Here is a 19,863-nt window from a genome sequence, read left to right on the forward strand (position 1 = left end):
AACTGACCATTATTTGCGCTTATCAAATTGAAATCAACTAGGCCTCATCAGTCCATCTCACCTAGGACCCTTACATTGACCTTACCTGTACAGTGACCCCTCCCCTTAGAGTGATCCTTCCCCTTATAGTGACCCTTACCCATACAGTGACCCTTCCCCTTACAGTGACCCTTCCCCTTATAGTGATCCTTACCCTTACAGTGACCCTTATCCATACAGTGATCCACAGATTGGAAGGTATCATAAATACTAATCAGCTTAATAAAAACATTGCCATGGGCATCTCCCCTAAATGCCAAACTCCTTTTTCTTTAATTCAGTTCTACTACAAACACAAATACATGCATATATTTTGAAACCTCCTCATTGTTATTCAAAAATTTAAAAGGTCAGTCCCTGCCACTGAGAAATGTGTATCTATTTAGAGAGAGACCAGTAAATAGCTGATTTCAAAGTATGATGGAGGCAAGAAAGGAGTTCTATGGGAGTAGAGCTGGAAAGTACTTAGCCCGAATCATGAAGTTAGAAATTCTTACAATGCCATATGTAGTGTCATTCCCAAGTACCACAGTCAGAAAGCAATTTGGGAGGATGAGATTTTTTGTCACAAAGTTTGCAGTTTTAATGGAAAAACACATCTGTAAGAAACAAAAGATCATTCTCATGTGGCATTTTGGAGTAGAATAACATCACCTCTCAGCAATGGATATTTTCCTTCTACCTTCTTTTCTGCTTTGATTAAGACAGAATGGATTAAAATGCAGTCACAACTAGTTCTGTAGTACTAATGTTACTATAGGAGCCTATAGGGGAAGTCATCAAGAATTTTTTTTTTCCTCAGTTGATGTGTCTGTCTGTGTGTGTGTAAACTGTCATGGTCCAAAGAAGACTAGAGGCAGCCTGTTGTCCATGTCACACATGGGACAGCTTGGTTTCTATATACCCATCTCCCATGAAGATGAAAGAAGATGGAGGGATGAAGCAGAGCAGTATCGTATGCACAACAGGCAGCATGGAGGAGTAGGGAGTAAAGAAAGGATCTGCTCATCATTCAGATTATACAGGGGTCTTGCTTCTGGGATAACTCCATCTCCTTCCATTCTTTGTTAAATCACCTTCATCTGATCCAAGGGGCAAATAAAGGAGACATCTGTCATAAATAGGGATGTACTCCATGGACAGGAGTATCTGCACTTTGCACTGGAGTCCATTTTTTGAAGTTATGCTATTGATAACAGTGTACTTTGCATGCACTGTTAACGTCTAAGGAGGGGTAGGAGCAATTTAAGAAGATATTCCATAGAGAATTATATTACATTTCTAGTTTTTCCCTGATAATTTTCTCCCCATCTGAAAAGCTGATTTTATATGAAATCTTTGGAACTTCACCAACCTCAGCCTGCTGCTTCTTCCAGCATGAAATATGACAATATGAAATATTTCACAGTGGCAGAATTCAATACAACAATTATATATCAGAATTAAAGCATCTTTATAGCCTTAATATTCAACTTCTATGTACAATGGTGTCCCTTCCTTTATGATGTATACCTTCTCAGAAGTCTAGCTACATGTTTTGCTTTATGGCACCAAATTATTTTATATGGTCATAATTCTCTGAAGTTGTAAGTTTCTTTAGAAGACACCATCTTTTTTAATGAAGTAGAACTGAATTTATTCCCAAATAAATATACTTCACCACTATATCTAATTAAGTGATTATTTTATCTATTTCTATTTTACAATAAAAATATAAATTCCTATTTTTTTAAGTATCATTGCATTTGAGGAATTGGTTTCTATCAATTACAAATTTCCCTCATGTTGTGTCCCAAGGGAAAAATGTTGATGAATTATGGCTAAATACAGCACTGACGCCATGGTTCTACTTTTATCTTTATAATATTTTCATAATCTAAATGCTCCTAATTTTTCCATACACTCATATAAAAAAAAAAAAAGTTGCTGTTAAATGGATTCTGACTCATGGCAATGCCACGTGTTTCAGAGTAGAACTATACTCCAGAAGGTTTTCAATGGCTGTGATCTTTCAGAAGTGGACGGCAAGGACTTTCTTCTGAGGCATAGCTGGGTGGACTCAAACCACCAACCTTTCAAGTAGTAGCCGAGTGCCTAACCGTTCGCACCACCCAGGGGTGCCTTACATTCATATAGTGCATGTATACTACCAGATATAGATACCTTGTTTTGGCTAATTACGTTAGAGTCTGTGGTGAATATGAGAAGTCTGTAAATTCTTTACCTTTGTTGACAGGAGACTATTTCCTTTCCCCTTGAATTTGGGCTGACCCTGTGACCTGCTTTAAGCAATGGGACGTGGCATAAGTGACGCTTACTAACCCCTAAGGTTGGGATTTAAGAGATCTGTAGTTTTTGCCTTCACTGCTTAGGATGTTCCATTTTGGAAGATAACTGTCTTATAAGAATTCCGTAGTGCCAGGATGTGACGAAGTCCATTGTGGAAAGCAAGAAAAAATCCATTGCCATCAAGTCGACTCTAACTCATAGCGACCCTATATATAGGACAGAGAAGAACTGCCCCAGAGGGTTTCCAAAGAGCACCTCGTGGATTCGAACTGCCGGCCTTTTGGTTAGCAGTTGTAGCTCTTAACCACTACGTCACCAGGTTTCCAGAAAGCAAGAAAGGCCCATAAAGGAGTACTGAGATATCAGACACATGAATGAAGCATTCTTGAGCTCCTAGTGTAGTCCAGCTACCAGCTGAATGCAGCTCAGTTAATGCCCCCAGCCAACCCCACATGGAGCAGAAGAGTTGTCCACCAAGCCCTACCTGAATTCCTGACCAACAGAATCATGAGCAAATAAAATGGTAGTTGTTTTAAGTCACCAAGTGATGGGGTAATGGGTTATGCAGTAATAGATAATCAAGACAGAATCTTCCTAAAATACTTTCTGAATACCTCCAGGTTAGCACAATAACTCACCAGACTTTCCTTTGCAACTTCTTGGAAGCAGAGTTGCTCATTTTAGATATCTTCATATAAAAACTATTCACCTAAAAATTATTTTTCAAGGTTCTGGATAAAAGGAACAGATATCTTGCAAGATCTTAGTTTAAAGGAGTTTCTTATGCCAGGACAAGGCTTTTAAAGTTTTCTTACTCTCAAATCAAAATAGGGGCAATATTTTTTCCTTGTTAAGCAATACGCATTTTCAAGAACAGAAAGATTTTTACTCACTTTTTTATTTCCTCTTGCTTCATAACTTTAACAAAAAAAGAAAGAAAGAAAAAGAGAAAGATTATTATAATAAGAGTACGTGGGTTACCACCAGCCCTTCCAAAATAAACACTTGTCTCCAAAGCGATGGAGATGAAGAGGCAGGTTTTCTTATCTTCTTTCCTAGTTTAGAAGAGCTTTCTTGGAGCATCAGCCTGTACATCGGAACATTTCCAAGGAAAAGATTAAGTTAGATTTAGCCAGGGACATAACTTACAACCCATTTTTTGGGTATGTCATGAGAATCTGACAATAGCTAAGGAAACAGAGGTCTGATGTGCCATTGGGCACGTTAACACTCCAGGGCAAATCTAACATCACTGTAACTAGATTATCTGACCTCAGATTTCCAGGTTAATTTGGAAAAGCAATTGGTCTAACCCAAGAGACCTTGAATTACAATATAGGAAAGTTGATTCCTAATGATAAAATGAAGTGGCCTCATTACCCAATCTTTATGTATGTATATGTAATTAGTATGTTAAGTCATACTCATTCAGTTTTTAAAATATAGAATCTGGAAGCATCCTGGCACTGTTTTAATATAACTTTTCTGTCTGAGTCACTTAAAGAGATCAAGAAAGAGAAATGAACAATGCCCTCCTTGATTTGCATTAATGTGTCCTCATCCCTTGCATCCCCACACTCCTAATATCTCGACCAAGACATCAGGGATTAAAGCCTAAATTCTGAGAACTGCCTCTCGTTCAGTAGAATGACTTTCCAGAAGCGTTATAAACTGTTTTCTCATAGTGTTAAAACATCAGCAGCTACGAAATATGCACTATTATAATTCAGTGGGCATACTGCAAAAACTGGATTTTTCTTCAAAAAATTTCAAAGAAGATGTTTGATTTTAAATAACTCTCTAATCTTTACAGAATTTTAAGCAAAATAAGAAAACTTTTATTATTATTAAGAATAGTTTAAATAAAAATTCCTCCTGTGAAAGTATTTGGAGTTTTGGTAGAACTGGTCCACCTTAATGGATCAACAGAACATTTCATCACTGCAGTTTTTCTTCCTGGAGCCATATATATTTGCTGAGTTTGAAATAATCCTCAGTTTCCATAATCCATGGGTTTATAATTTGTTGAAATGATTTTTCTTTGAAAATAAAGAAGGCTTCTAGCAAACGCTAAAGTCTCCCACTTCCCGTCAATTATTATTATTCTCTCTCCTCTTCACTAAGAAGGTGATTAGCTGTGACTGACAGCAACATACATTCTTTTTAGGCTAAATAAAAGATGTGAATGATGTAGAGTGCACTCCTTAAAGACATGCCTCCAAATTTTATTAAACCCCAAGGATACAAGAAAACCTATCATGTATTCATCACCACTTACGGAAAGTTTCTATATTCCTTAATAAAATTATAAGACACAAAATATCCACAACGTTTGGTCCTGTCCATTAGTGTACTTTAGGCTTCATAGAGCAAGTCCCTGGGTGGAGCAAACAGATAAGCCTAAAGGTTGGTGGTTTGAACCCACCCAGCAGCAACCAGGAAAACAGGCTTGATGATCTGCATCTGAAAAGTCACAGCCTTGAAAACCCTATGGAGCAGTTCTACCCTGCACACATGTGGTTGCCAAGAGCTGAAATCAACCAGACGGCAAGTAACAACAACAACAGGCTTCATCACACCATTCATACACTCAGGAAGTAGAACCTTATAGCTTTCTTATTTTTAAAGAAAATACAGGGTACTTGTCAAATTCTATTAAAATTTTCAAATACTGTCTCACTGTTTCCTTAATATCAATATCTCATAGGGTATAGAATGTTCTTTCATAATTTGACAATAACAGCCTCTTTCCTTTTCCCTGTGAACTGCTAATACTCATCAATTATCTGTAAATTATGAGAATGTGCACATGTTGGCACGTATTTCCAAGGCTAATACTTGGGGTAGAAATGAGGGTGGATAACGTTATCCTCTTTTCAATCTGTTAAAAGACTCCAATTAATATGTACAGACCAACATACATACACACAGAAAAATGAATATTTTATATATACACAAATACTTAAATACTGAGTCAAAGAGATCTAATTCATTACGAATAAAGGAGGAAAATTTGTTAAAAGAAGCCAACTGTTAGAAGACATAAAACTGGATTTTCATAATATCCATATTTTTATCAACAAAACAATATGAAAAGACTATTCACTAAAAAAAATGATGCAGTTTAAAATAAATGTGTATGCTACCATTCATATTTATATTGGAGCCCTGATGGCACAGTGGCTAAGAACTTGGCTGCTAACCAAAAGGTTGGCAGTTCAAATCCACCAGCCACTCCTTGGAAAACCCAGGGGGCAGTTCTACTCTGACCGATAGGGTCGCTATGAGTTGGAATCAACTCGATGGAAAATTTTGTTTTGTTTTGTTTTATAATTTATATTAAAAGGAAGTGGAGAAAGAGTTGGTATTAACTATATAGCAAAAATTTATCTGGAACAAAAAAAAGGAAAGAATCATAAGAGTTGTTATCTATTACGAGAACGAGGAACTAAATAGATAGCGAACAACTCCAGGAGGCAGATGTTCCACCAGGTACATTTGTGCGACATTCAAGGTTTGAAGTATGTGAATATATTATTCATATATATATATATATATATGCTTTGTTTAAAATAATAAAATTTAAAAATAGGCTCAGATAACAACAATACCCAAACAAACCAAAATAATGGAGATCTCTGAAAAATAAGACCTAGATCTAGCTCAGGTTACTGAATTGGTAGGTCCAAAGCATTCATCTGCTCATTCATTAAAATGATAAAACCAATCTGTTGCTCAAGGTTATTGTGAGAGGCAAGGAAGAAAATGTGAAGCTTCGTAAAGTTTATACACACATACTCACATATATCCTATAGTTCTCATCACAGCTATTTAAATAAAGTTTAAAACACACTAACATGACACAGACATAATTAAAAAGTTGGCTTCACAGATCTCACAAACTGAATTATACATTTTGGACGAGGAAGAAATTTTTTTCTGTTTTTAAATACTCTGGAGAAACATCCAAATATGCATACTTAAAATTTTTAAAGTAGGCTACATTTCCAACTGAACATATAGAAGGTAGGAACCATGCCCCTAGCACGTTGCCTGACAAAAAGTCAATACTCAAAAAACACCTGAGACATTGCCTAGTGCATTAGAGGAGAGCATGGACTCAAACAAGCAGATAGCCAAAGTTCAAAACCTGGCTCTGCCACTGAGAAATCGTGTGACCCTAACCAAATTGCTTTACCTCTCTTCACCTCAGTTTTTCATCTTTAAAATGATGATAACACTAATTGCCACAAAGTTACAATAAGGATTATTACTATAACTACTGCTAAGACTACTACTATTACTATTATCTGTAGCAGAGAATAAAATATGATTTAGTGATCATTCACATACAGCAAATCATTGGCCTCAATTTTATAAAGCAATGTTATTGATGGTTATTATGATTTGCATGATTGTATGTGATCAAACACTAGCTTTTCCATTTACTGGCTGTGCTACCTTGGGAATGAATCCCTTAATCCTTCTGAACCTTAGCTTCACATTTGCAAAACAGGAATAAAAACAGAATGTATTTCATAGGTTGTGGTGAAGATTAAATGAAATATAGGCAGTTGGCAATTGCATGGCATATCTGAACAGTACAAACTCAAAATGTTAGCTAACAACTGTCAATGATAATAAAAATAATAAATCACTATTATTATATTATTAATATAATTTTATTATTTTTAATAAAATAATTTCATCACTATAATATTTTCCTTTTATAACTCTAAAGTTATACTTTGCAATTTTGCCATGGGCCCATTAAGCTCACCATCTATGAGAAGTGTCATTCTCATCAAAGCCATAAATTAGAACCAGGAATTCTTGTTGCTGAGAAATAAAGCCTTATTTTATTTTAGTTTATAGTCCACAGACTTGGCATCATCTGGGCATGTTATGGATGGAGAATTTTGGACACCCCCTACCTCTAGATTTGCTAGGTCAGAATCTGTTTTTAACAAAATCCCCAAATAATTTATATGCACATTAAAGATTGAAAAGCAGTGCTCTAGAGCTGACTGCCCAGTACAGTAGCCACTAGCCACCGATGATTATTTAAGTTTAAATTAATTAAAATCAAATAAAATTAAAAATTCAGTTCCACAGTGGCACCAGCCACATTTTAAGTGTTCAACAGCCACATGTAGCTGGTGGCTACCACATTAGAAAGTGCAGATATAGAACATTCCCATCATTCCAGAATGTACTACTGGACGGTGCTAGCCTATAGCATCATTTCTTAATATTTGGTAGGATAGTTTTCTCTGAAAGAGTAAAAGATACTTCAGGAAAATAAGATTCAATACTCTGAAAGGTTTTTTTATAAAAAAAAAAACACAAAATTAAAAAAAAAAAATTACTCATGGAACTCTTTTGTACACAGAACACAAAAACTCAACTAAAGTTACCTCTTTATTTTTAATCCCGATGAGAAAACAGAGGACCAGGGAAGGGAAGTGGATTGCCTTATACATAGTTCATGATTCTCTCCTAAGTCTCTTATTTCGATGTTTATTTCCTCCTTCCCCCACCACCTCATATTCATAAGACCCTCATTTCCTTTGTCCCCAAAACATCAGTTCTCAAGACAGAGTAAACCATGCAATCAGACAGACAATAAAAACAAGTTAGACTTCAACTGTTAACACCTCTTGTTCAGCCTTAAGTTAAAGGAACAAAAGAAGTCATGATGCAATTCCAGATACCTGCAGATGGATGAGAAGAGCTATTTTTCAGGATACAGGCAATTAAGAAACTGAGTAAGGAGAGAAGAAAAACTTATGATAACGTCGTAAAGCAGACTGCGTGGGTGGCTATGCCATCTCTCTCTCTCCTCCTAAAGGCAGCTCTGGAAGCAGCCATCTCAGGGACAAACACCACCAAGCAACTTGATCTGAACCATATTTTGCTAGATCCTCGAAGAATGGCTTTTCACTTCCGTGTGTGCAATTATCGTCAGGCCAGGCACCGTCTAACCAGCCCACCCAAGGACTGTATACTTATAGAAGAAAGAACCTTTCTTTGACTTGCTATTGACGTAAGACCTAGAGTCTGTAAAGTTGGCTGTTAACTTGTAGAAGATAGACATGTTGCAAAAACATTCTGTCTGCTTTAAAAGGTAATTCCAAAGGTTATAGCTCAAGTGACCTGTAGGATATTAATCAGTTTTGTATCTAATTTTGCAGACTTTATATGCTGCTCCCTGTTCTTTTCCAGACTGACTTTATATAAACTTCTCTTCATCAAATGCTTTCTGAACCAGCTTGACCATCTTGATCTTTCTCTTATTAGTGAGTTTATCCTTGCCATATGTTCACTATGTATTTACATGAGAGCCATGCTGTTTTTTTTGGTCTTGTTTTTGTTTTTTGGTAGGCTCATATTTTAACAGAGAACAGTGATTCTTACAGACTTTTATATTGATCTGGAGCAGGTCTTCCCACTGTCTTCCAATTTATCTGAGAAATAACAAACTGTAGAAAATCTAGGCCTCACCCAAATCATTGTACAAGTAACACCTGCTCCTTTCTGCTTCCAGATAGCATCTACATAATACATCTGGTTTTATTAAACATCTTACAAGGAAAGAAATAATAAAAGTTAAAAAAAAAAAAACCAAACTTTTAAACTAACTGAAATCTTCCCGTTTTAATTCTCATTCACCTTTTCTGTATCTGCCCTCACCACAAACAAGCAAAGAACGATTTTCATGATTCTGATAATTAAGTGAGGCTCCTTCTACCAACTCCCAGCCAAGGAGGGAGGAGCCCTAGTTTCTAATCCACCAAATTCATCAGTGGTATAATCTTGAAGTAGGAGCCTGGGTGGCGAAAGCAGTTTGCGAGCGGCTGTTAACCAAGAGGTTGGTGGTTCGAACCCACCCAACAGCACTGTAAAAGAAAGGCCTGGCAATCTGCTTCTGTAAAGATTACAGCCTAGAAAACCCTATGGAGCAGTTCTACTCTATAACACATGGGGTTGCCATGAGTCAGGGAACAACTGGACAGTTGCTAACGACAACAACACGATCTTGAGCAAGTCATCATTTATCATTCTCAGCTGTTTTATCAGTAAACTAGGTGACTTAATAAGAATTGTATCTCTTAAAGGGAAGATGGAACAAAATTAGATCACAGTGTTTTAAATTCTCAAAGTCAGAAATAGGAACACAGAGCACGTTACTAATAGCCACTATCTACAGATTTTATGCCAGCAATTTGACTGTTACGTCTCATACTCAGGTCATTTAATATGTGCCTATACTCATAAGAATGGATATCCCCTCCCCCTTTTAAAAATTTGCTTTATATGGAAGTTAGCAGATGGTACTGTATGGCAGTTCCATGTTACGATATCAGCTTAATTTTTTATCTCCTGGAAAACCCCTTGGTGCTTTGTGACCTCTCTGAAACACCTATTCCTTGTTACAGAATGACTCATTTTGGGTTTATATAACAATTATGGGCTTGTTATGTTGCACAGCTCCAAACCAGCAATTTTACAGCATGATGCCTCTGTCCTGGGTTTTCCGTTAACAAAAATTGCCTTGTGTGACCAATAAGCAATGTGGAGCTGACATTTCTGAGCCCAAGCAGCTAATCCTAGACTGTATTTACCTATTTTCAAATATTTGCACCATCTGTAATTTCATATTAGTTTTTCTGGATTCACTATTACAGCTCAAGGACCATAGCTCTGAGAAAGAATGAAGCAGTACATTGAGTGTATTATAAAGCATGAGATGGAATTTAACCAAGAGATGTGGAAAAAAACAAATTCAGGAGAAGTAAATGCATATTCAGTTCTCCACCTTCAAAATCAAAACTTTGCTGACTTTCCTGCAGTTATAACCAATATAAAAATGGAGGCCATGTATTTTCCTGACTATCCCCCAATCCATGTTTACTTTGGAGCGAGGATGACTCCATATAATCCACATATCAACAAAAACAGGAGCTCAATAGTAAAGGTACCTTTAAGTTTCTGGTTTGATCAGAGTAATGAAGAAAGGTGCTTTAAAGCTGAGATCCCCAGCTCTGAGGAGTGCCACATCTAGAGTAGTTTCCATCCAACAATGTGACATTAGACAAATCAATTCACCTTTCCACTCTCCGTTTCCTGATCTGAAAACTAAAGAGTTGATTCCATAATCAATTTTTGTATTTGTTGTTGGCAACTGCTGTCAAGCCCCTAGACTCACGGCAACCCCATGCACAACTGGACTGGGCCACTGTGATTCACAGGGTGTTTACTGCCTGATTTTTTGGTAGTAGATACAGTCTCTCAAATGCTATCATCATGTATGAATTTATGGCTGTTTGAGGGAAGACTTCAAAAAGGCAAGGCCACTAGTGATGTCACAGTAGTTGTCAGGGCATAAATTCTTGGACCAAGAATGGCTCTCAGAAATGTAGGAAAGTAGAAGGAACAGAATTCGGATTTGGAGATGGCACAGATACAAACGGAGACAAATGAACCCAAACCACAACCTCTAACACAGAGCTACTGACTCTGAGCAAACAGACCTCTGTAAGGAGTGGTAGATGCAGAAGAAGTCACACATAATGTCACTATGACATTAACATTGGGTAAGCCTCATTTAGAGCAATTTAAACAACCTCCATAGATACAAAGGAAAGTGGGTCTCTTCCATTTTAACTCCAGGCTTGACTCATACACGCCTATCACTGCCAATATGGTGGAATGCACATGATTTCTTGGATCAGATCAAGATGCTGGAAATAGCTTTGATATATGCCCGTTTTACACTTCACACCCACTAGGATGCCTATGATCCAAAAAACAGAAAATAACAAGTTTTGGCATGGCTGGTGAAAATGTAAAATGGTGCAGCTGCTGTGGAAAATAGTTTCTCCAAAAGTTAAACATAGAATTACAGTATGACACAGCAATTTCACTCCTGGGTTTATTTCCAAAAGAACTGAAAACAGGGACTCAAACAGATACTTGTACACCAATGTTCTCTGCGGTATTATTCAAAGCCAAGGTGACCATCAACAGATGAATGGAGTAACAAAATATGATATACACATACAATGGAATATTATCCAGCCACAAAAAAGGAATGAAATTCGAATGCATGCTACAACATAGATGACCCTTGAAAACATTATGCCAAGGGAAAAAGCCAGGCACAAAATAACGAATATCTTATGATTCCATTTATATGAACTATCTAGAATAGAGGAGCCCTGGTAGTACAGTGGTTAAGAGCTCAGGCTGCTAACCAAAAGGTCGTCAGTTCAAATTCACCAGCCCCTCCTTGGAAATCATACGGGGCAGTTCTACTTTGTCTTACAGGGTCACTGTGAGTCAGAATCTACTCGATGGCAATGGGTTTGGTTTTGGGTTATCTAGAATAGACAGATGTATAGAAACAGAAGGTAAATTAGTGTTTGCCATGGGCTAGGGAGCAGGGGGAATGGGGAGCTATTACTTAATGGGTACAGAGTTTCTGTCTGGAATGATGAAAAAGTTTTGGAAACCAATAGTTGTGATAGCTGCACAAGGCTGTGAGTGCAACTGATGCCAGTGGACTGAACACTTGAAAATGCCTAAATGAAAAATTTTATAGTGTGTATATTTTGCCACACAAAAAAAAATAGATGCATTTTATTTCTTGGAACACTTATGGTTTATAATACTCTGAAAAGAAACAAAGAAAATGAACAGTTCCCGCCACCCCTTTTAAAGTCCCTAAAAGCTAGCAGAGTAGATAGAAAGTCTATTCATACATACAAATTACCTATTTCTAAGTTTGAGAAATTCTTCACGAATTTCAGATTTTTCTTCTCAAACAGATATATTTTTGACCTGTGTGAAAACCATGTCTCTGAACTCTGAATCTGTGTCTAAGAGAGAAGAATTATTATTTGAGTTTGTGAAACATGGATGCAAAAGGTTGCTTTACGAACAATATTTGCTAGTACTTGTTTCAAAGCATGCAATGAAGGCATGGCCATGTCTGGCAGGATTAACTTCTACTACAACCTTTTCTGGAGTAAGAAGCAATTAACGGAAGCCTGAGTATCTGAGTTTTCACTTACACGATTCCTCTTGCTAAAAGTAAACCCACGTACCAATAGCAAGGAAGGCCTGCTACTACCCTCATACAAACAGTATTAATGCAGCTTCAAGTGGTCTCTCTGGTCCATTATTTGAAAATGAATCACAGGAGTGCCTGCCATTCAAGTTCTCAACCGTATAATTCAGATTTGTCATATATTTTCTGTTTTCAGAGCAGAGACTCTCAGACGGTATAAGATATTGGACCTTCATTTAGAGTGCCAAAACAAGGGAGCGGAGTGAGGATAGAAGTAATAAAATTGGGTTTTTTCCTCACTTTTCTTCAATTGCTATCCAGAACCTAATACATAGGTTTTTGTATTGACCTGAGAAAATCGATAAGTATGATAAATTACAATAACATTAAAGTCAGATAATATACAGCTTGGCTGGAGAACATTTCCAAATGTAAAGTCAGTTTGATTATGCACTCAGCTAACTTTTCTTAAATTTCAACTCAAAATATCATCAGTTCCCATATGCAAAGAATTTCTAAGTCAATCCTTTCTAGGAACCAAACTTCTGGAAAGAGATTATTAAACCATGAACAGTTTAAAAGAAGATCCTAAGTCTTTTGGGAAACAGCTTATCATCTAAAGAATATTAGAAATCAGTTTGATTGTAGTAAATTGATTTTCATCTACTTTTTTATAATAATCTAACTGAACATGTCCAGTATATTTAGATCATAAATATTTATGCACGTGTGGTGGTATATGTTTGAGCACGGTATGTTTATGTGTATGTGTATACACATGTGTGTGTGTTAACGACTGCACACACACGTATTTAAGCATTTACGTCAGCATAAATGCCAAATTACCCTTGTGAAAGAAGAAGGGAAAAAAAAAAGAATCTGCTCAGATGATCCAGAAGCATGGTAGCAATAAGAATAAAAATATTAAGTTTCTGCCTTGGGCTAAATGTTATAAAAACCCATTCACATAGACCATCTCTAACCTTTTCAACATTCTCACCATCTTCTTCCTTTTAAAGATGAAGGAATGGTTTCAGAGCTCAGTAACTTGCAATTTAGAGCTAAGTCATTTGCCCTAGGTTGCACAGTCAGTAAATATAGAGGAATAGAGGAAGGATTCAAGTCAATTCAATCATTCACAGACTCTGTTCTCAATCCTACTACACCACGTTGTCTCCCCCTAAGAATAGCTAAATACTAAAACCACTCGTTAATCCCAAAAAGACTGCAGAATACTCTGTTCTGGTTAATGGAATAAACACTTTACCTGAAAGTTTGTTTTTTAAAAAATTATTAAAATTTTCACAATTTTTAAATAAACTATGGCATGATAAACTTGAAAAGACAATGAAAAAATATATATGTATTCATTTAGAAGGCATTACAAACAGCACTTTTACCATCAATTACGAAACGGAGCAATTCAAAATAGAGCACCTATTTTACGGGTTATGGATAAAAGTGCGTATTCTGTATTTAGCCTTGCAGTGGGTGGTATATTTACCATGTCATATGGGTATGTCTGAAATTCCAAGAATTCAGGACAGCTTAATAAAAACAAGTCCCCAATATGAAGAGCTTTCTCTTAAGAGTGCCCCATTCTTTCCTAGCAGACCTACTTCCCAGCTTTCTCTACCATCCTGGAAATGACAAACATTTCTTAAGTTCATACATGATAGATAACAAGAATGTCTACCAGATGGGGGGAAGTGGGTGCTCAGTTTAAAAGCCCTGGTGCTGTCTAGATAAGAAAAGTAAATAGAGTTTGGTTATTGCCAAAAAGTTGTAGAGCTAGGAATAATTAATACTAAGCAGTATGGTTTCTCAAGGTGAGGACAGCATGCACTAAGGCAGAAATCCTGAGCATCTCTAACTTCACTTGAGAAAATGCATTTATAAAGAATTTGCGTTCTCTCCATCATGAATTTACCTTTTTTTTTTGGACCTTTTGCTGGTCTTCACATGGAAAAAACTCCAAACTTTCCTAAAATGTATGCATTAGTGTGTATGTCCCCATTATAAGGTTTCAATAATACATGAACTTGGTTTTAAAACACGTAAGGTCACTCAACAAGGATGAAAATACATGGAGATAATTTCAATCATTGGAACATAAAGAACAGATTTCTGAATTTAAATGTTGCATAAGATTAGCTGTCAAAAAAAATTGTGTGGGAAAAGTCTTTTGAATTATGTCTAGCCTGACCTCACTCCTTCCACCCCTTCAATGCCAGTACGCACACCAGCTTTGGGTCCTGGGGACTCTGTTACTATACCCACTCTCCTGCCACACTAATTGAAATCCCCCCCACCCCAAAATAATTCTATAAATTATGTTCCTCTTTTCTCCAGTCATCCTCTTTCTTATGCTGTTACTAAGTGCATTACACTGAAAACAACATTCAACATACCCAGCAGCTCATTCACCTGTCAGAATTAGCCAATGTTTACTTTCAACCTAGCCCCTGACACAGTAGTAAAAGAAGTGAGTTTTGATTGAAAGGAAGCAGAAATGTACGGTATTTTGAAGTAAGGTTGTCTGTCAAAATAGTACCAAAGTCCTAAAACCATTAATATAGGTATGTATGTGCAAATTCATACATAATCATAGAAATATGAACAATGAAAAATGAGATATTCTATGAAATGTTAAAATAGTAGCTGTAAGTGGCTTAGTAATGATTACTAAGCTTCCCCCTCCCCACCCAGGCTTCTATTTTCTGACCACCTATTTACTAAAAACTTGGAATAGGACAGGCGTTATCCAAAGCTTTTACATATTATCCCACTTAATCCTGACAATAAGCCAGTAAAGGACCTGTGGTCGCCTCCATTCACAGATACAATGGAGAAATTGAGTTATCCAGCCCAAGGAAACACATTAGCCACTGGTGAAGCTAGGACAGGACTCTTTGTGTGACTCCCAGGGCATAACTCATGAATTATTCTAAATAAATATTTGTGTTGATCACAAAAATGTGCACAGTCTTAGACACAATATTCTAGCATTATACACGGTACATGGTTTACTGTAAATAAATTACAAATATGCCTGTAAGTACTAACGACTGAAACATTTGGTAATCATAAATAATTCAAGAAACCAAATTTTTGAAAGCACTTTATTTTTCACTGTGAGAAATTTAGTTTGTGTTTTGTTTTCAATGTAATGCGCTTCACAACATAATACATTAATATTTAATCCTATAATCTTCTTTAACTTGCTTTAATATAATTTAATCTTTAATATACTTTAATATTTTTAAATGTGTAATTTTCGAATACCTGAAAGAAACAGATAGTCAGATAATAGATACTTAGATAGATATTTTAGATAGATAGATAAAATGCTTATAAAAAGCGGAGGAGGATTTTTGTGGTATGTTCTAAATGGTACGTTCTAAATTCAGTAGATAAAATTACACATGTATTGTATTTATGCATATATACACATATATATAAAGAAATTAAGGGAGACTAAGAATGGATATTCTCTCTGTCAAACCACAGAGACTTCAACATAACACTTTATCTAACTTATCTTTTATAACCAAATCATATAGCAGTCTCCCCCAATTAGGTGCTGTGATTTATATACTGAATGGTGAGAAGAAAAGTAACAAATCTTCTATTAAATAAGTTTTTTAACATGATTTCTAAAATCTATTTTCAAGATTCTGTATTAAAAGCCCACAGGAGAAAGACGTGGCAGTCTGCTTCCCTAAAGATTTACAGCCTCGGAAACCCTATGGGGTATTTCTACTCTGTCCTACAGAGTGCCTATGAGTTGCAATCAACTCTGCTGCAGTGGGTTTGGTTTGGTTTTGGGTATTAAAAACAATACTTATAGATAAATTATGAAATTTTATATATTAGGGAAATATGGGAAATTAACTTTTTTGCGAGTTTTCATTAAGCATACATTTGAAAATTTTAATCAGGTTTGCCAGACCAAATCCCAATTTCTGTATTGAAACATTTTATGTTAATATTACCTAAATGCCAAAAGTAAAATGGATATTTTCAGAAGGCATTTTACATGTTACATCCTCGGTCACAATAAACGACCACGAATTATTTCACCGAGAGGCTGCTACAAGTTGAGATGCAACAGACTGGTTTCCTACCAGAATGTGTTTTTAAAGAAAAATGCATAACTAATACGTCTCAGTAGCAAAACACTTGCTTATAAAAACACACTTTTTAGTCATACTCCAGAAAGTAGAGTTAGTTTTTTGTTTTTGTTTTGGGAGTTTTTCTTTTTCTTTTACATTTTAGGAAATATTTTTACCTACTGGATTCAGCGGAAGGGTGCCACCTGGTGGAAATGTGGGCAAATTTTAAACTTCCCCTATAAAAATGCGCTCATTTAAACAAATCTTGAGAGCCTGATGGCTATCAGGGACAAGTGATAAAAAGATTAAATAATAATGATGATAATAAGTTCCTATGTACTTCTAAGAACTTTCTTTTTAAATTATTTAGATAATCAGTAGAAATAGAAGTTAACTTTAAAATCTCAGGCACTATTGCATTTTTATCTGAATCTTTAAACAAATTCTTCACCCATTTTTTCATTCTAGGTAAACCTGCACACACACACACAACTGGAAATGATTTTATATTCTGCTAATAGGAATGTGTCATGTGATTGTGTAGCAGTTAAGAGGTGTCACGTTAGACTTAACTGTAAATGTCACAGGTCAGAGCTGACTCTCAGCTCCACCACTTTCTAAGCCAAACTTGGCCAAGTTACATAACTTCTTTAATTCTCTGTAGTCTCATCTCTAACATGGGAATAACAACAGGACCTATCTACCTCAAAAAGTTGATTTAAGAATCAAATAGGAAAATGCACTCAAATTATCAGCCCTGAGAACAATAATCTGCACATAGTAGGTACTCAGGAACTGATTTAGGGGGGAAAAACAGAATTAGTTAAAATTTGTCACTCAAGTTCTCAGATTTTTCAGTGTAAAAACGAGACATCGATCATGTTAAGTGGGAACAACTGCATCTACCCATGGCAGAGCATTTATATTTAGCCATTTTGTTACTGTGGCATGCTATGAAAACAACAAAAATAACTTGTAAACATTTACTTACTCAATGAAGCTTTAAAGGAAAGATTACTAAAATGATAAAAAAAACATTTCCATGATTCAGAATGTTAATAAAAAGAGACAATGCCTGCTCTTCTATTTGCTGCTGCTCACTGGGGAGAGAGCCTCTGGTCATGGCATGCCCGTGGTGGAGGACGGTGATGGAGAAGACAGCACAGGGAGGTCAAGTTCTCAGGAGGACCGTAACAGCAAGCAGATGATATGGTTCATTACCATTTTCACTTGGAGCAAAGATAATGGTCTTCCATGGTGCTGAGACTGGAAATAGGTGTTTGATGGCCTCAGGACAAGGCGTCTTTGACGTTTCATTTAAAAAAAAAAAAATCTCTACCATGGAAAGTAAAAAACCATTTTTGGCAACATTCAAAATCTTAAATCATTCAAAATCAATACATAGTGAGTGATTAGATGGAACATGTCTTCTATTTAACTATTAAGTAGGATTTTATAAAGCTACTTTTTATTTAAATGTGTGAAGTTTTTTTTCTCTGAAATATCACAGAAACCAGAACAATCAATAATGTCTATGTTAAGGTGTTATATCCTGGATCACAAGGGAGATGCAAGACAAGTAGTCTAAGCATTCACAGCAATCATCCACAATATTTGGTCATCGTTTCTCACATCAAGCTTTGGACAAAGAGTATACTAGACATAGGTATTTTCTGGGAGCGTTTGGAAACCCCTCAATGGTATGCTGCCGTATATATTTCAGCCTGACTGTCCTTCCTTTTGCAAAAATCAATCTCTTTCATTTTAACTCATGAATAATATGCATACCACTGACATTTTAAAATCATGTAAATGCTCAGAAAGGCACTTTAAAATATTCAATTAAAACAAGAGTTCTGGAAATGGCCACTCCCTGAATATTTCAAGTGGCCAAAAAAAAAAAGCACACTAACAAGAAAAACGGAGTCAAGCTTGACTCTATCTCTTCCTATGAATATTAAGTACCAGATTAGTCCTGACAAAAAGATTGGACATGGCCACTATTTACATAGACATTTTCAGCTTCTGTGCACTCAGCTTGGCTTCTGCCTTCCCACCTCCACCATCACTGAACCGTTTGCAGCACCTCAAGTAACCAGCTGGTGTCACAGGTTAGTGGCTGAAGATTTCATGTGGGGACTCTCACCTGACTAATCATTCTTATTGGTAGCATCATTCCAAGAGCTGTAGAGAAGCTCAGCAGCTTGTTAATGAAATTGAAGGGCTGTCAGCCTGAAAGAGGATGTTAAATCCATGCTCCTCTCCTGAAATTATTTTTATACATCTGCTAACTGGTTGCTATACTGTGGTGTGTGGGGGGGGGAAGGAGACATAAGATGAGGGTGTAATTAAGTTTTTAGTATTTTTATACTATCTCAGGGTTGGGAGCAAAGAGCATGGTTTAGAAAAACGACTGCTTTGTAAAAACTGCAACATTCACCCCAGTAAAGGGAAGGGGGAGCTTGAAGGCATTGAGTAATCCCACCACCTGTGTGAAACATACGTGAGGTAAATGAGAAGGGGAGGGAAGGGAAGAAGAGAGTGTCCGCAAGCCAGGAAAGATGACCAAGACTGGAATATTAATAACAGCATCCCTGGCATCGCCTCCCCCTTTATCGCTGCCACTCCTGGCGATTTGGACAGCTCCCCTTAACACACTCCTCACTGCTTAGAATAAGCGAAGAGCAGAGCCGCTGCAGGAGCCTAGCTGCATGCATCGCCTTCACCCCACTTCTAGCAATGTGCCGGGAGTATTTCCGCCAGAGACGCGTCGGGGCGGCCTTCCACAGTGCAGTCGGGGCAGAAAGCACCATCTCCGGCACCCCCGGCGCCTCGGTTCTTCTGCTTCGTAGTTATCCCCTGACCTAAGAGAAGCCCTCTCTGCCCAGTGTCTCTAATTGATGTAAACGTGACAACACCTCGAGCCAGCTCATCACGGCCTCCTTCCTCCTCGCCAGGTCACCTCAGCGCTCCCGACCCTCCAACTTTGGGAAAAAGAGGCACCGAACTCCCAAGTCACCCCAATCCAGGAACAGAGATGACACAGGGATCCACCCTGGTATGGTTATGTTACAATCCCTAAAAACCTAAACAAAACGGGGGTGGCGGGTGCAGAAGGACGGGAAAGAGACAGGAATAACCCCCAACCAACACAAAGCATCCCATCTCCACAAACACTCAGCACATTCAGATCCGACAAATCGCTAAAGCCAGTACCTTTCCAGCTCGCCTGAATAATGAATACCTTTTTGCTTCCCAACCTTCTTTCCACTCAGCTGACTACAGATGCCTAGTACCCTCCTCCCCTTACTCCTGCCTCCTCACAGGAAAAAAATCAAGGAAAAGAGC

General features: G+C 37.0%; 2 protein-coding genes across 9 annotated transcripts in view; both read right to left on the reverse strand.

The window, feature by feature from the left end:
- LOC105756215 (40S ribosomal protein SA-like) overlaps positions 1-19,328 on the reverse strand; it is a 105,186-nt gene extending 85,858 nt beyond the window's left edge. The window contains 1 exon segment of the mRNA XM_012555175.2: positions 19,181-19,328. Coding sequence (XP_012410629.1) covers positions 19,181-19,328 — 148 coding nt within the window.
- The window catches only part of DPP10 (dipeptidyl peptidase like 10), a 1,865,365-nt gene that overhangs the window by 917,006 nt on the left and 928,496 nt on the right, over positions 1-19,863 (reverse strand). The window lies entirely within an intron of this gene.

Source organism: Trichechus manatus, unplaced genomic scaffold, assembly GCF_000243295.1.
Source record: "Trichechus manatus latirostris isolate Lorelei unplaced genomic scaffold, TriManLat1.0 scaffold00033, whole genome shotgun sequence".
NCBI lineage: Eukaryota > Metazoa > Chordata > Mammalia > Sirenia > Trichechidae > Trichechus > Trichechus manatus.